Source organism: Nycticebus coucang, chromosome 1 (assembly GCF_027406575.1).
Source record: "Nycticebus coucang isolate mNycCou1 chromosome 1, mNycCou1.pri, whole genome shotgun sequence".
NCBI classification, from domain to species: Eukaryota; Metazoa; Chordata; class Mammalia; order Primates; family Lorisidae; genus Nycticebus; species Nycticebus coucang.
In genome coordinates this window covers 64096716-64110182 of record NC_069780.1, presented here as the reverse complement: position 1 = coordinate 64110182, position 13467 = coordinate 64096716, and the positions used below count along the sequence as shown (strand labels likewise).

The window sequence follows — 13467 nt, the reverse complement described above, 5'->3', positions numbered from 1 at the left end:
TATTTTTCCCTTGGTTAATATGAAGTGACCATCTTTGTCTTTTTTTACTTTAGTTGCTTTAAATCCACATGTATCTGAAAATAAGATTGCAACTCCTCTTTTCTTCTGAATTCCATTTGCCTGAAAAAATTGTCTTCCAATCATTAATTCTGAGTTTTAATTTGCCTTTTGAGGCTAGGTTTGTTTCCTGTAGAGAGCAAATGGATGGCTTGTGTTTTTTAATCCAGTCAGCCAATCTATGCCTCTTCTGTGGGAAATTCAAGCCATTAACACTTATTGAGATAAAGGATAAATGTGATGGTGTTCTATTCATCTTATTTTGTGAAAGTCCATTGCTTAGTTTTGTCTTTTGCATCATTGTGGAAGCTAGGTTCTGTCCTTTAATTTCTGGGTGCTTATTTTGCTGGTGGTCCATTGTGATGGTCAGTGTGTAGAACAGGGTGAAGTTTTATCTGTAGAGTTGGTCTTGTTGTGGCAAATTTCCTCAATGTTTGCATATCAGTAAAAGATTTGATTTCTCCATCAGTTTTAAAGGTTAGCTCAGTGGGATATAAAATTCTGGGCTATAAATTTTTCTGTTTAAGTAGATTTAAGGTGGATGATTATTGTCTTCTGGCTTGAAAAGTTTCATTAGAGAAGTCTGTAGTCACCCTGATGGATTGCCCCTGTAGGTCAATTGGTGCTTATTCCACTTGCAAAATATTTTCTTTTGTCTTGACTTTGGACAGGTTCATCACTTTGTGTCTTGGAGAAGCTCTATTTGAGTTGAGGTGACCTGAGTTCCAATATCCCTCTGAAAGGAGTGTGTCAGATTCTTTGGTGATATTTGGGAAATTTTCATTTATAATATTCTCTAGAATGGCTTCCATTCCTCTGGGGCATTATTCTTCCCTTCTGGGATACCTATCACTCATATGTTTAAATGCATCATAAAGTCCCATAATTCTGTCAGTGAACGTTCTGCTTTTTCTCTCTTCTTTTCTGCCTCTTTAACTATCTGAGCTATCTTAAGAGCTTTGCCTTCTACCTCTGAGATTCTTTCTTTTGCATGGTCTAATCTGTTGTTGATACTTTCTAGTACTTTTAAATTCCCCAATTGCTTCAATTCCTTCAGCTCTGCTATATCCATCCTATATTCTTCATATCATTCATGTCTTATTTGATTATGTTTTTCATTTCCTTTTGGTTATTTTCCACTTTTTCAGCAATTTCCTTGATTGTTTTTTGGTTGTTTTCCACTTTCTCAGCAATTTTCTTCATTGTTTTCATCATCTGTATTTTAATTTTCCTTCTGTCATTTCTAACATTTCTTTATAGTTGGAATCCTCTGCAGTAGCTACCTCATGGTCCCTTTGGGTTGGGGGGGGAGGCGGGTTGCTGTGGACTAGTTTTTCATGTTGCCAGGATTTTTCTGATGATTCTTCCTCATGAGTGTTTTTTTTTTTTTTTTTAAATCTGTTTCCTTGCCCTAATTTTCCTTTTACTTCCTCTTGCTGTTTAAGTTACAGTACCTCTAGCCTAAGGTTTTGATGAGTCCAATTATCCACTGCTTTTATCTTCCTCCTGGGGTCCAGAAGTCGTTCACTGTTCCCAAAGGGGTATTTCTGGGCAGAACCCAGAACTCCAGGCATCTGGGCAGAGATGCCTGGAGTCTTGTCTCCCCAGTCTCACTGCACTCATTTGCAAAGAAGCTGTTATTTTGCTGCCATCTTGGTCCCTACTCCCTTATTTTATGTTTTTTATTGCCCTACTTTTCCTTTTTTCCTGATGATAATTCAGGGTGATTGAGGTTTTTTATTTTCTTTTTTTCTGGCTTAGAAGTTACAAATTATTTCTTTCCATTATTTTTCTTTTTTTCTTTTTTCCTTCCTTTCTCTCTCTCTTTTTTCCTTTATTTTTTCCATCTTTTCTATGATTATCTTAAATTATTATTATTATTATTATTGAGACAGAGTCTCACTTTATCACCCTCAGTAGAGTGTCATGGTGTCTTAGCTTGCAGCAATCTCAAACCCTTGGGCTCAAGGGATTTTCTTGCCTGAACTTCCCAAGTGGCTGGGACTATCAGTGCCTGCCATAATGCCTACATATTTTTAGAGATGAGGTCTCTCTCTGGCTCAGGCTGGTTTTAAACCTGTGAACTCAGCAATTCACCTGTCTCGGCTTCCCAGAGCACTAGAATTACATGTGTGAGATACTGTACCCAGCAGAAATTCTTAATTTTAGTGTGTTCCATTATATCTTACCTTTTTTTTTTTAACCTTAGCACTTTGTGTGTCCCTTTTAAGAAATCTCTGCTAACAAAAAACTCACAAACATATTCTCTGCTTTCTTGTAGATGAGCACTGTTTATTAGAAGCATAATTTCTAAAATTTGAGCCATAGATGTTATTTTAATTTTTATCAGCCACATTAAAAGTAAAATAAAACAGATAAAATTAATATGAACAAGAAAAAATTGTTAAACTCTTTTTTTTTCCTGTTTTTACAACTTAAAGTTCGAATTCTAGTCACATATCAAGAACTGATAACCTCATGTATCTATTGGCTGTCATATTGGGCATCCCAGCTCTTGAAACTTTAATAATGTGCCATTCACATTTAGATTCATCGTTCCTGTATAACTGATTTTTGTGTGTGGTATTAGGTAGAAAACCTAGTAAGGGAATTAGGTAGCTTGTGGAATCAAAGGAAGATCTTCAGGATTTAGAGGCAAATTGGGTCCCTCAGGAGCTAAAACAGGGCTGATGATACTAGCACCTCCTAAATATATGTCATCTATGAATATTCACTCTTATTCCATGAGGATTTTTAGAACATGGGAGAAGACATAGCTGCCAGTTGTTCTGGGGTTACATCTTTATAACTTCCAATAGATGAAAAAAGAAGATAATTCTAATTGTGTTTAGAAATATCCCAGCTCAAGCCATATTCCAATACTAAGCAGCCAGAGGGATGATTATCTGTGGGGCCAGGACTGGATTGTATGCCCATATTTATAATCATGGGACAGAAAGTGTTACTAGAAAATGGTAGCTACCACAGTATATTATGTCTATTTCTTCCATGAGATGCTTTTGGAGAGATGAGACTATTTGTTGTGTAGGGCAAGAACAAAATAAATATTTGCAAATAGTGCTAGAATAGTTTCTTAATTTGACAGGAATGATTGAAATAAGGCCTAAAGCAGGGGGAAGACCACAACTTCATTTGCTCTGAACTCATATTTATGATACACACATATCTGAAGGCCATCTAGATTCTGAGTTTACAAGGTTAGGACTGGTGATTGCAAATTTGTTCACACTGAAAGTAAATCAACATTTTCCTAATAAAATTTGCCTTTTCTATAGATTTCTTGGTGGTTAAAAGAGATATGCTGGTGTTTTTTGCTAACTATGCAAAACTTTGCAGCAATTTTGAGTGTGACTCTCTCTTACATGCTAGTATAACCATTTGAGCTATTGGTCTAATATCAGCAACTTCACAACTTTTTAAAAATCCTGCTTAGCAGGAGAATGTTATTTAATATTAAAAGAACATTTTTTCTCCTTTCTAATTTATCTAACAACCTGTCTCAGTGGGGTTTTAGCCTCAACTTATTAGTTCAGTCATTTATAACAAAATTCAAACTGAACTGTAGAACTGTGTTAATTAAAAACAGAAAGCTGTTTCCTGAGGTTCCTCGTACTCTCCCTCGTATTTCTTCAGAGCCAAGGTGTCCCTCTTTTTTGGAAACAAAAGCTTCTCTTCTCCCCCCAGTGTGCATTAATCAGAAGAATTGTGTGAGTTGAAGGATATGTAGGAGGAAGAGAATTGGGAACAGAGAATCATTCTTTAGCTTCCTTCTTGAAGATTTTCAACAGGGTTAAATGAGGAAAATGACCCATTTTTTATTTTTTGAACAACATAATAGCTGACAAAAAGTATTTTGGTTTTATAAAACCTCGACTTCATATACTCAAAACAAATTATATAGAATTTAGATAATTTAAAAGGGAAATGATGTAGCCGTAATTATTATTTGGATAGTAAAGCATTGATGTGGTCTGATTTTCTCAGGTGCCAGCATAACAGTAAATGGCTGTTACCTTTTCTATTGTTCGTTCCCACTGGCTCTTTCTTTCTTTGATCTTTCCGACCACCTCAGCCCACCTCTCTCACACACAGGTTTTTTTGTTTGCTGTTTTTGTTCAGCTGTTCAGAAGCTTATCTAATGATGTGTGTAGAGGTAGCATCAGGGTAATGATAACATCTGATTCTTCTCACTGAATCTAAAACCACATATAAACATAGTCAAAAATATATCAAGGATTTCTTTTCTTTTGTATTTGTTTTTTTAGACACTTGGGTGGAGTGGAAAAGGTACAGGGTTTAAAAGCTTTTTGCCTTTTTGATTGCTTTAAAGTAAAGATTTTGATCTTTGCTTATATTTTAATGCACTTTATATTTATAGCCATAGTATAACATCAGTTTATACAATTTAGAAAAAATATCATATAACATTGTTACCTTCCACAACTACTATTTTGTGTTTTCCATTTTAGGTTTTTGCAATATGCATATTTTTATGTAGGTGCAAATATTGCCTACTTTTGAACTTTCTTGGTAATTCAATGGAACATGCAAATGAAGAATTATATCTTCCATTTAGTTTAGAAAAGCACTTAGTAATGATGAGAATCAGAACATGATCATTTCCTGGAGTCACCGTGATTTTTAAATTTGTCACACTAAGATGCTGATTTTTAAACACTGGTTTATTGTAGTTAGTAAGAAATAATTGCATCTTTTAACGTTGAGTAAACTCACAGTTGTGTGACAGCAGTTATGCAAAGTTCTAGCTTTGTAAATATTGGACTTGACTGTTGCTAAGTAACTCAGAACAAAAAATAAAACGAAGTACGATATAAATTATGAAATCTAAATTTTGTTGTTATAAACGATGCAGCTTTAGGGCATATTCTATTAACAAAACAGTCGTGTGTAAAATGTTTTATACACGAGTTAAAAAAGCAACTTCTTAAAATGAAGTAATCATTTCCTGTTTCATTTTTCATTTTCTTTTCGCTCCAAAAGCTTTTGTCTCTCCCCAGGAGTTGCTTTAAATCTCTGGGTAGGTCTGTTCCGAATTTACTACTTCTGGATTGGTTAAGATCTCTTTAAAGTGTGTGCTTTGTTCTCAGAAAAGATTAGGTCAGTTGAGCAACATGCTGCTACTGTTTGAAAAAAAAAAGAGCTGAGTAATGCTGGAGCCTTCTCATGTGGCTGATGCAAACCTGGAGAATTTGCATCATCATTTAGCTGTAGTAAATTGGTGTGACAGGCAGGAGCTTAAATACAAGCCCATGAGGAAGCTGAGCTGGTTTGTAATGATAGGGCGGCAGCAGCAGCAGCGGCAGCGACGTTGGTGGAAGCAGGAGGTGGAGAACTGAGCGCACCATGAACACACAGGTGTTTCTAAGTAGCAATTAGATAGCTGGGAAGGATAAAATACACCTGGAGCTTTTACCTGTGCACAAACTAGTGCCGAGAGAGACAGCCTGAAAGCAACGAGGGAGAAGTCCATTAGTCACACCAAGAGACACTAAAGTTGAAAGTTTTGGATTTTTTCCCCCTCTTTTTTATTTTTCCCCGTGTGTCACTACTATGGTCAGAAAGCCTGTTGTGTCCACCATCTCCAAAGGAGGCTATCTGCAGGGAAATGTGAACGGGGGGCTGCCTTCCGTGGGCGGCAAGGAGCCCCCGGGGCAGGAGAAAGTGGTGCTGAAGAAGAAAATCACTTTGCTGAGGGGCATCTCCATCATCACCGGCACCATCATCGGAGCCGGGATCTTCATCTCTCCCAAGGGCGTGCTTCAGAACACGGGCAGCGTGGGCCTGTCCCTCATCGTCTGGACCGTGTGTGGAGTCCTGTCGCTGTTTGGTGAGTACAACATTTTTCTTGGGGGGTGTGGCTGTGGGCCTGGGAAGTTTGCTTTCTGGGGAAGTAAAGGGTATTTTTTAAGGGAGTGAATGCATGGCAGAGGCTACACCATTTTTTTTTTTTTTTTTTAATTTTTGTTTAGGCATGTAACTTACCTAAACTAAGGGTCCACCGCCAGTGTGAGCCTGAATTCCCTCGAATTGAGTCCTGCAGCCTGGTTTCCTGACCGAGAGACTATTTTGTGACTTTTCCCTGTGACGATGAGAGCAAAAGCTAACTCGGATGACCCAGTAAAACGAGTTGTGTTTAGTCCCGTCTGTTTGGGGCGTTCTGGCAGCAGGCACGCTGAATGATCACCTGGAAAGTGAAACCTGGCGTGGCCTAGTAAGACTCAGGACTGAGTGTTCAGCAGAAGTCTTTCTGCCTTTTTATTAGCAAAACAAACCCATGGCAGTCTTTCCCTTTTTAATTTTTTGGGAGTCCCTTCAAAGGTCCTTCAATGGAAAGATGTAGGATGGCACTATCCCTATCATAAGGGGCAATACTATAATGACCTAAGCATGTTCCAAGTTTTTTCAACCTTTATTTCCTCTCCATAGCTGTAAACTTTTGTAGTATAAGTTTTAAGTCTTCATTGGCTGTTAAATTTCTGTGTTTGCCCAGATCTGTTTTTTTCATCTATAGTTCACTTGGTCTCTGGGGACACAGATAATTTGTCCACCTGTTCACTGAATTAATCTGAAGAGAACTATTAGTAGCATGATTTATGTTCCTTCTATTGATTTAAGAATTAATAGTCAAGAAGTAATAAATGCCTCTTCATGAGGAGGGGAAATTACTAAAAACCTATCTGAGTTATGAAAATGACAAAAACAGGTGGATTGTTAAAAAAAATTAAATTTGATTCAAGTGTCTAAGATATATTTACTCTTCTCTGGAAAATAGTGTGCTTTGATTCTAAAAGATACTGTACTTTAAAGTTAGTACTCTCAGACCAAGTACTAACACTTGGTCCTGTGTAACAATCCATTCATTCTTTCCAATCAGGCCTGGTAATGTTTAATTCATTGGTTCAGACATTCATCTAGAGAATTCAAATTTCCATGTTTTAGAAAGAAGTTATTTTAAATAAAACTTGTTACAATAAAGTCACAGCATAGAAATAGCTGCAGAGGAATTATTTTGGGGTTTGTAGAGTTTGTAATATTAGTTATATGACTAGCCTGTGCTTTCAAAATATTTACTTACAATTGTGTCACAATTTTTTTTGGTACTACTCCCCATGCTTATAGAATAGTTTGAAGTTGTATGATTATGAAAAACTGTTAGAACTCTTAGCTACTGTTAATGTTAAAGTGGTCTGGCATGTCAATTTATAGATAAACAAAGAGAAATCTAATTGTTGATCATCTTACATGATTTTGAGCACCCTTAGCCTTTAAATCCTCTTACAGCATTTGTTATATCCAGAGTGAATCAACATCTAATCAGAAAAACACCCATGGTTTCCTGAACTTTGCTTACCTATGTGCATGCAGCTCCCACCATGTGATTTAGTTTTTTACACACAGTAAACGTTTATTCAGATGCATTAAGAAAGATTAAGGTTATGGGTGGGGGAGCAGAAAGAGGGACGGAGGAGGGGGGTGGGGCCTTGGTGTGTGTCACACTTTATGGGGGCAAGACATGATTGCAAGAGGGACTTTACCTAACAATTGCAATCAGTGTAACCTGGCTTATTGTACCCTCAATGAATCCCCAACAATAAAAAACAAAAAAAAAAGAAAGATTACTCTGGGTATTGAACTAGTTAAAGTGGTGTTGACTTGTACTACAAATATGCTTATGCATAAGTATATCATCTCAAACAGAAGCTCCAAGAAATGATAACAGAGAGAAAACAGCTAAGGGGGCTAGCAAAGGCCCAGTTGAGTTGATATTCTTTGATTACTAATTGTGAGAACTCTGTATGTATAATAATCTACTCATCTATGTTTGCATTGCATTTACCATTTAAGTTACTAGGCGCTTTTTGACAGGAGTTCTTCCCTCATAGCAAGCAAAACAAAATCCTTCTTTTTTAAAATTTCTAAGAATTTTGAGACCAAGCACAAAGAATCTATATATTTGGTTTGCAATTTTGTTTTAAGCCATGGTCAATACATGGATTTTTACATCTTGCTTTGAACTTTTTTTTAATCCTGGAAAAATGGTTATGAAGCTTGAGATCTTTAAATGAAAATCATTTCCCCCAGAACTCAGTTTAAACGTAAGGCAACCATCCCGGAGTTTCAACAAAGCATACACACGCAGGTCTAGCTATTGATTCTCTGACAATAAATTCTATGGTTCTTAAGTCTCCTTCCAATACAATTTTATATTGGATTCTTTTCTGGACGGCCTATCAGCATGGCAACTCTTTCCCCATGGAGGGTGAATTGTAGCTAGTTATAACTGATTATAATTAGAAAAAATATGTCTGGCTCCTCCAAATATCAATCTGCAAACTAACTTAGAATCATCTCTGGCAATTTAAAATAATAGAGATTTTTGGTTTTCTCTTTTGAAGAGTCTGTACTCTCTTGACAGGAGGGTAGGTCCAGGGTATGATCTTAGAGTCCATTTTTCATTTTGATGACTTTTGAGTTAAGAATTATTCCTGGGTGACCCTTATAATGCTAAGTTCAAGAATCAGGTAAGTGATACCAAGATTTCGCTGAACATTCAAATTATATTTGTATTAAACAGTTCTGTCTTAGGCATTACTGATTAGTAATACTTTTCCATGTTCTTTTTTTTTTTTTTTTTTTTTTGCAGCTTTTGGCCAGGGCTGGGCTTGAACCTGCCACCTCTGGCATATGGGGCCGGCGCCCTATTCCTCTGAGCCACAGGCGCCACCCCTTTTCCATATTCTTATTTTCTAAAGTAGCTTGGGCAAAAATTATGTATTGTTTTTGAGCATTTAAGTGACACAAAAAAATAGAACTTTTCACATAATAGCAAAATATATTTTTTATTTTCTTCATAATTAATTGCTGAAATTAATATTAGTCTTACTAAAATTACTAAGTATAGATATATCTCTTGTGTTCTTATCTCCTGTGTTGGGTGTAATACTGTCTTTGGTACATGCTATGCATTGCCACATTTATACATACAACTTCCTTAAGAGGTCAAAATTGAGAACTCCATTTCACAGGGAATAGAACTAGGGGCTTACATAACTTGTCTAATTTCATGTGAATTGTATTGCTAAATGTTAAAAGCTTGGCTTATACTTAATTTGATCTAATATACATAAGTATAAATTATGGCATCTCTTTTTAAAAAGTATGTTCTTTCAACTGAGAGTATACACTTCAAAAACATCTAAGCTAAACTTTTCTGGAAACAGCGTATGTGAGTCAGAATTCATTTTGTTGACAACATATATCCTAAAAATGAAATGAAATCATTCAAGGCTTGGAGTCCATACTTTTTTTTTTACCTCCGGTATATGGGGCCAGCGCTCTACTCTTTTGAGCCACAGGCACTGCTCAAAGAGTCTATGCTTTTGTGAAGAGCAGATAAGCCTTATTTATTTTGATTTGCCACAGAAACATCATTTATGAAAAGGGTTCTAAATATAATGAAGTCAGTTTGGAATAATTCTTTGTGTGTGGTTGTGTTCTTCTAAAAACAGGTCACTGCTATTGGCATCTATCTTCTCTTTTCTCCGTTTCTAAGTTTTCAACTCAAAATTATGAAACGTAAGATTGTTTTAGAAGTTTGTCTTTATCATTTCAAGTAAAATTACATGGTTTAAATAGAATAAAGTAGGTTTCAAATGAGAGGAAGTTAGAAGAGGAACTTGTTGAGTGTTAGCAATTAGAGGAACTTGGTAGGTCAAGACAATTATTTGGCTTGAAATAAAGATGCCGCTCAGACTAAAGGAGGTAGTTACATCTCACGCAACATCAACACTGTTGTGTCAATTCTAATGCATGGTGGCTTCATAATATATTAAGTTTGTACCTTTTAAAAATGAATATTTCACAGGAGCCTTGTCCTATGCTGAACTGGGAACAAGTATAAAGAAATCTGGTGGTCATTACACATATATTCTGGAAGTCTTTGGTCCATTACCAGCTTTTGTACGAGTCTGGGTAGAACTACTCGTAATACGGTAAGAACATGGATAGAAAACAACTAAGAAAAAGTAAATGTATTTATTACCTCATTTTTCTGAAGCACTTGGATTATTTTTAGCTAGATGGAAATATGCATGTCATATGAATATGTTAAAAACTTGTCTACCTAGGAAATAAAACCTGTGATAATATACCTTTCTGAATTAACATTTGTAATTCAGTTTGTCACTGGTAAGTGGTTAATTAGCAATGACAAACTTTTAAAGTACTGCTTTTCTTTAACTTTCAGTTATTCTCTTTGACATTTCCAGGAAAGATGCTTTCTTGAAAGGATAAGAAGCATCAAAATTCACCTTGATAAATAATTCCTTTTGACTAACCAGACAAAATTAAATATTATGCTAGTAATTACAGTTTTCTCTTATTGTAGACACCTGCAAGTCATTATAACTATGCTCAGTTTGTGTTACTAGGGAACTTTTATGCCTAACAACTTAGGTGTCACCAAGTCTTACATTTTATAAAAACTCAAATTTACGTGACATAAATGACTCACTTCCTCCCATTAAGCAAATCAGGAACTGCAGTTGTGAAAATCTTTTTTGATTTTATTGTTGTATGAATACGTCTACCTTCTTGATTGGATTGTGTTGGTTTAAAAAGAAACAAAATAGTGCTAAGTCACTGTGAATAGTAAATTTTCTTCAACTGTGTGGGAAACTGATGATGTCACATGAGCAATTCAGAGTATCACAGTTCCTTCCATAAAATGCAACTTGTACATTCCGATTACAGAGTTTAATAGAATTAACTAAGGAAACTTGCTCTCTCAGTAAACTTCTCAGACATACATACCTGAGAAACTGTTGTGAACTTTTATCCTGTCATTAGTGGCTAAGCAGCAAAGGCTGAGCCACTAGTATTGACTTAGAAATAAGTCAATGATTTTTATGGAGTCTCTTTTTTAATAAAGAGCTTCAACATCATTAAGTCTATTCTGATGGTAAACAATTATGCCTTGTTTAAATTTGTTATAATGAAATAAATGATACAGGAGTATTTTGCTCCTTTTCCGAAATCCTCCTTCTGGGATATATCTTTGTTTCTTTTTGATTATTTGAATTTTATGTACCCTTCAAAGGGCAACTCAAATTCTATCTTTCCCACAGCTACCTTCCTCTTTATTTTAATGTTTATCATTTATTTCATAATTCTTTTGAAAAATGCAGTCTTTGTTTCTCCTTTGACATAATTCTTGTTTAATTATTTAATATTTTAGATGTCTGTATTCTGTTTTCCTATTAAAACTGCAAACATTTCAAGAACGTAAGATGAGATCTTCCACTTTTGTAACCCTTATAGTACATAAATTGGCGCCCTGTATATTGTAGATATTAATGTCTTTTTGAATAAGTGATTGAAAGATAAGGTTATAATATTTTGAACACAATGTTCTCAGGATTCAAATGAGCACACTATTTATTCTGAGAGCTGGCATCTCAAGCTGGTGGTCCTTGTATAGTTGGACTTGAATTCATCTCCAGTCATGTATTAGCTGTGTCATTTTGGTTCCTTGCTCAGAAATATGATAAATGATCAGCATGATCATTTAAGTATCTCTCATCTTACAGTAGAACAGATACAGTATTTCTTCATTAATTTATTTATTCTATAAACTGCTCCCAAATGGTATGGTAAATGGCAAAATAAATTCTTGAGTGGAATGAGCCATAATCACTGCTGCCAGGAGTTGATAATCAAATATTGCTTTAATTTCAAGAGAACTGGTTCATGTTGTGTGTGTGTGTGTGTACATGTTTCTTAACAGAGAATATTACCTAGATGTATTTTAGAAACTTTTTAATGTGCTTATATATCCATTTGTTATAATGGACTCATATTGCTGAGTTGGTCTTTCAAATAGACAGAATAACAAAGAACTTCAGGAGGGACAAGATGTCTAAGTAATTTAACATATCTCTTGTATTACAGATACTCATAGTAGCTAAATATTTCTCATTAAAATTAAACCTTCAGATTAAGTTAGAATTACCAGATATGATCTGAAAAACACATATTTCAAGAAAATAAATGTCATCCATCAGTAGATAGTATAGGCCATTAAATTGAATTCACTCATTTACTATGTATTTAATATGCAGTGGGTTTCTACTACATGATAGCTGCTGGAACAGAACATCAGAAATAAAATTGTGATTAAGATAAACACAGACTTATCCTTGTGGGGCTTGAGGTTAAGTGGGAGAAATAGTTATTAATCAAGAAAACAAGTAAGTGAATGTGAAAGTGCTACTTACTGTGTTGTTTGGAAGAGAAGCCAAGGGCTTCAGCAAGAGTATACTCCAAGAGCCCTGACTCATGCAGAAGGTGGAGAACAAGGCAAGGAAGATTGAACTGAGATCTGAGATCTGAAGTATAAAAATAGTCAATGAGTTGAGAAGTCTCCAGGAAGGGAATTTCAGATCCTTCTAGTGGGAGAAAGCCAACTGAAGAGGTAGAAGAGGGCTTAGACCAGATGGAGCCATGAGTGCAACGTGAGGGATTTTTATATATCCTGAGCATGTTTTGAAAGTGCTAAAATGCCATGATCAGATTATAATTTACCCATTGAAAATTGTAGAAATGGTGGAGAATAAGAAAAATAGTTTTGTTGGGAAGGATGAAGGAAGGGCCTTTAGGTAAAGAAGAAAATTAAGAAATTTATGGTATTGTCCTGTACCATATGCTAAATAGCAATAGTTTAAGGTAGAAAAAAAGATTGATGAAAATGTTATTTTTTCCCCTGTGTTTAATTAATTAATTAATTTATTTTTAGCCCTGCAGCTACTGCTGTGATATCACTGGCATTTGGACGCTACATTCTGGAACCATTTTTTATTCATTGTGAAATTCCTGAACTTGCAATGAAGCTTATTACAGCTGTGGGCATAAGTGAGTATTCTAGGTATGCATGTGAAAAAGAAAATAAAAGCAAAAAAGTGATATGAGATGAAGTTTCTTTAGATTTTTGCATGGTGAGACTGCTCCACATATTATGTTCTCTTTTGCAGATAGTTCCAAATTTGTGTTGAATTATAAAAGAATATACATTTGTCTAGCATTACATTACTCGACAGTTCTTTATTGCGTCAAAGGATAAAATGGTTTAGGGGTCAAAGTGAAAGTTCCTCTTTGCTTTTTGCTGAAAAAGCAGCTCGCAAAAGGCAAATTGATTGAAAAAAGGTATACAAAATTTATTTAACATGAATATGCAGGGGCCTTTAAAATGAAAACCCAAAGATATAGGGGAAATTGTCTATTTTTAACCTTAGGCTCAACAAAGTATGGACAGAAGTATAAAAATGTGATTGGATCAAAAGGGTGTGGTCTAATGCTAACAGACTAACTGGG

At 35.4% G+C, this 13467-nt stretch overlaps 1 protein-coding gene across 1 annotated transcript in view; it reads left to right on the top strand.

Moving 5' to 3' along the window:
• Positions 1 to 5304: 5304 nt before the first annotated feature.
• Positions 5305 to 13467, top strand: part of SLC7A11 (solute carrier family 7 member 11) — a 70474-nt gene continuing 62311 nt past the window's right edge. The window contains exons 1-3 of the mRNA XM_053581348.1: positions 5305 to 5926; positions 9965 to 10091; positions 12893 to 13008. Coding sequence (XP_053437323.1) covers positions 5650 to 5926; positions 9965 to 10091; positions 12893 to 13008 — 520 coding nt within the window. The 5' untranslated portion in view covers positions 5305 to 5649. The remainder of the gene's footprint in view (positions 5927 to 9964; positions 10092 to 12892; positions 13009 to 13467) is intronic.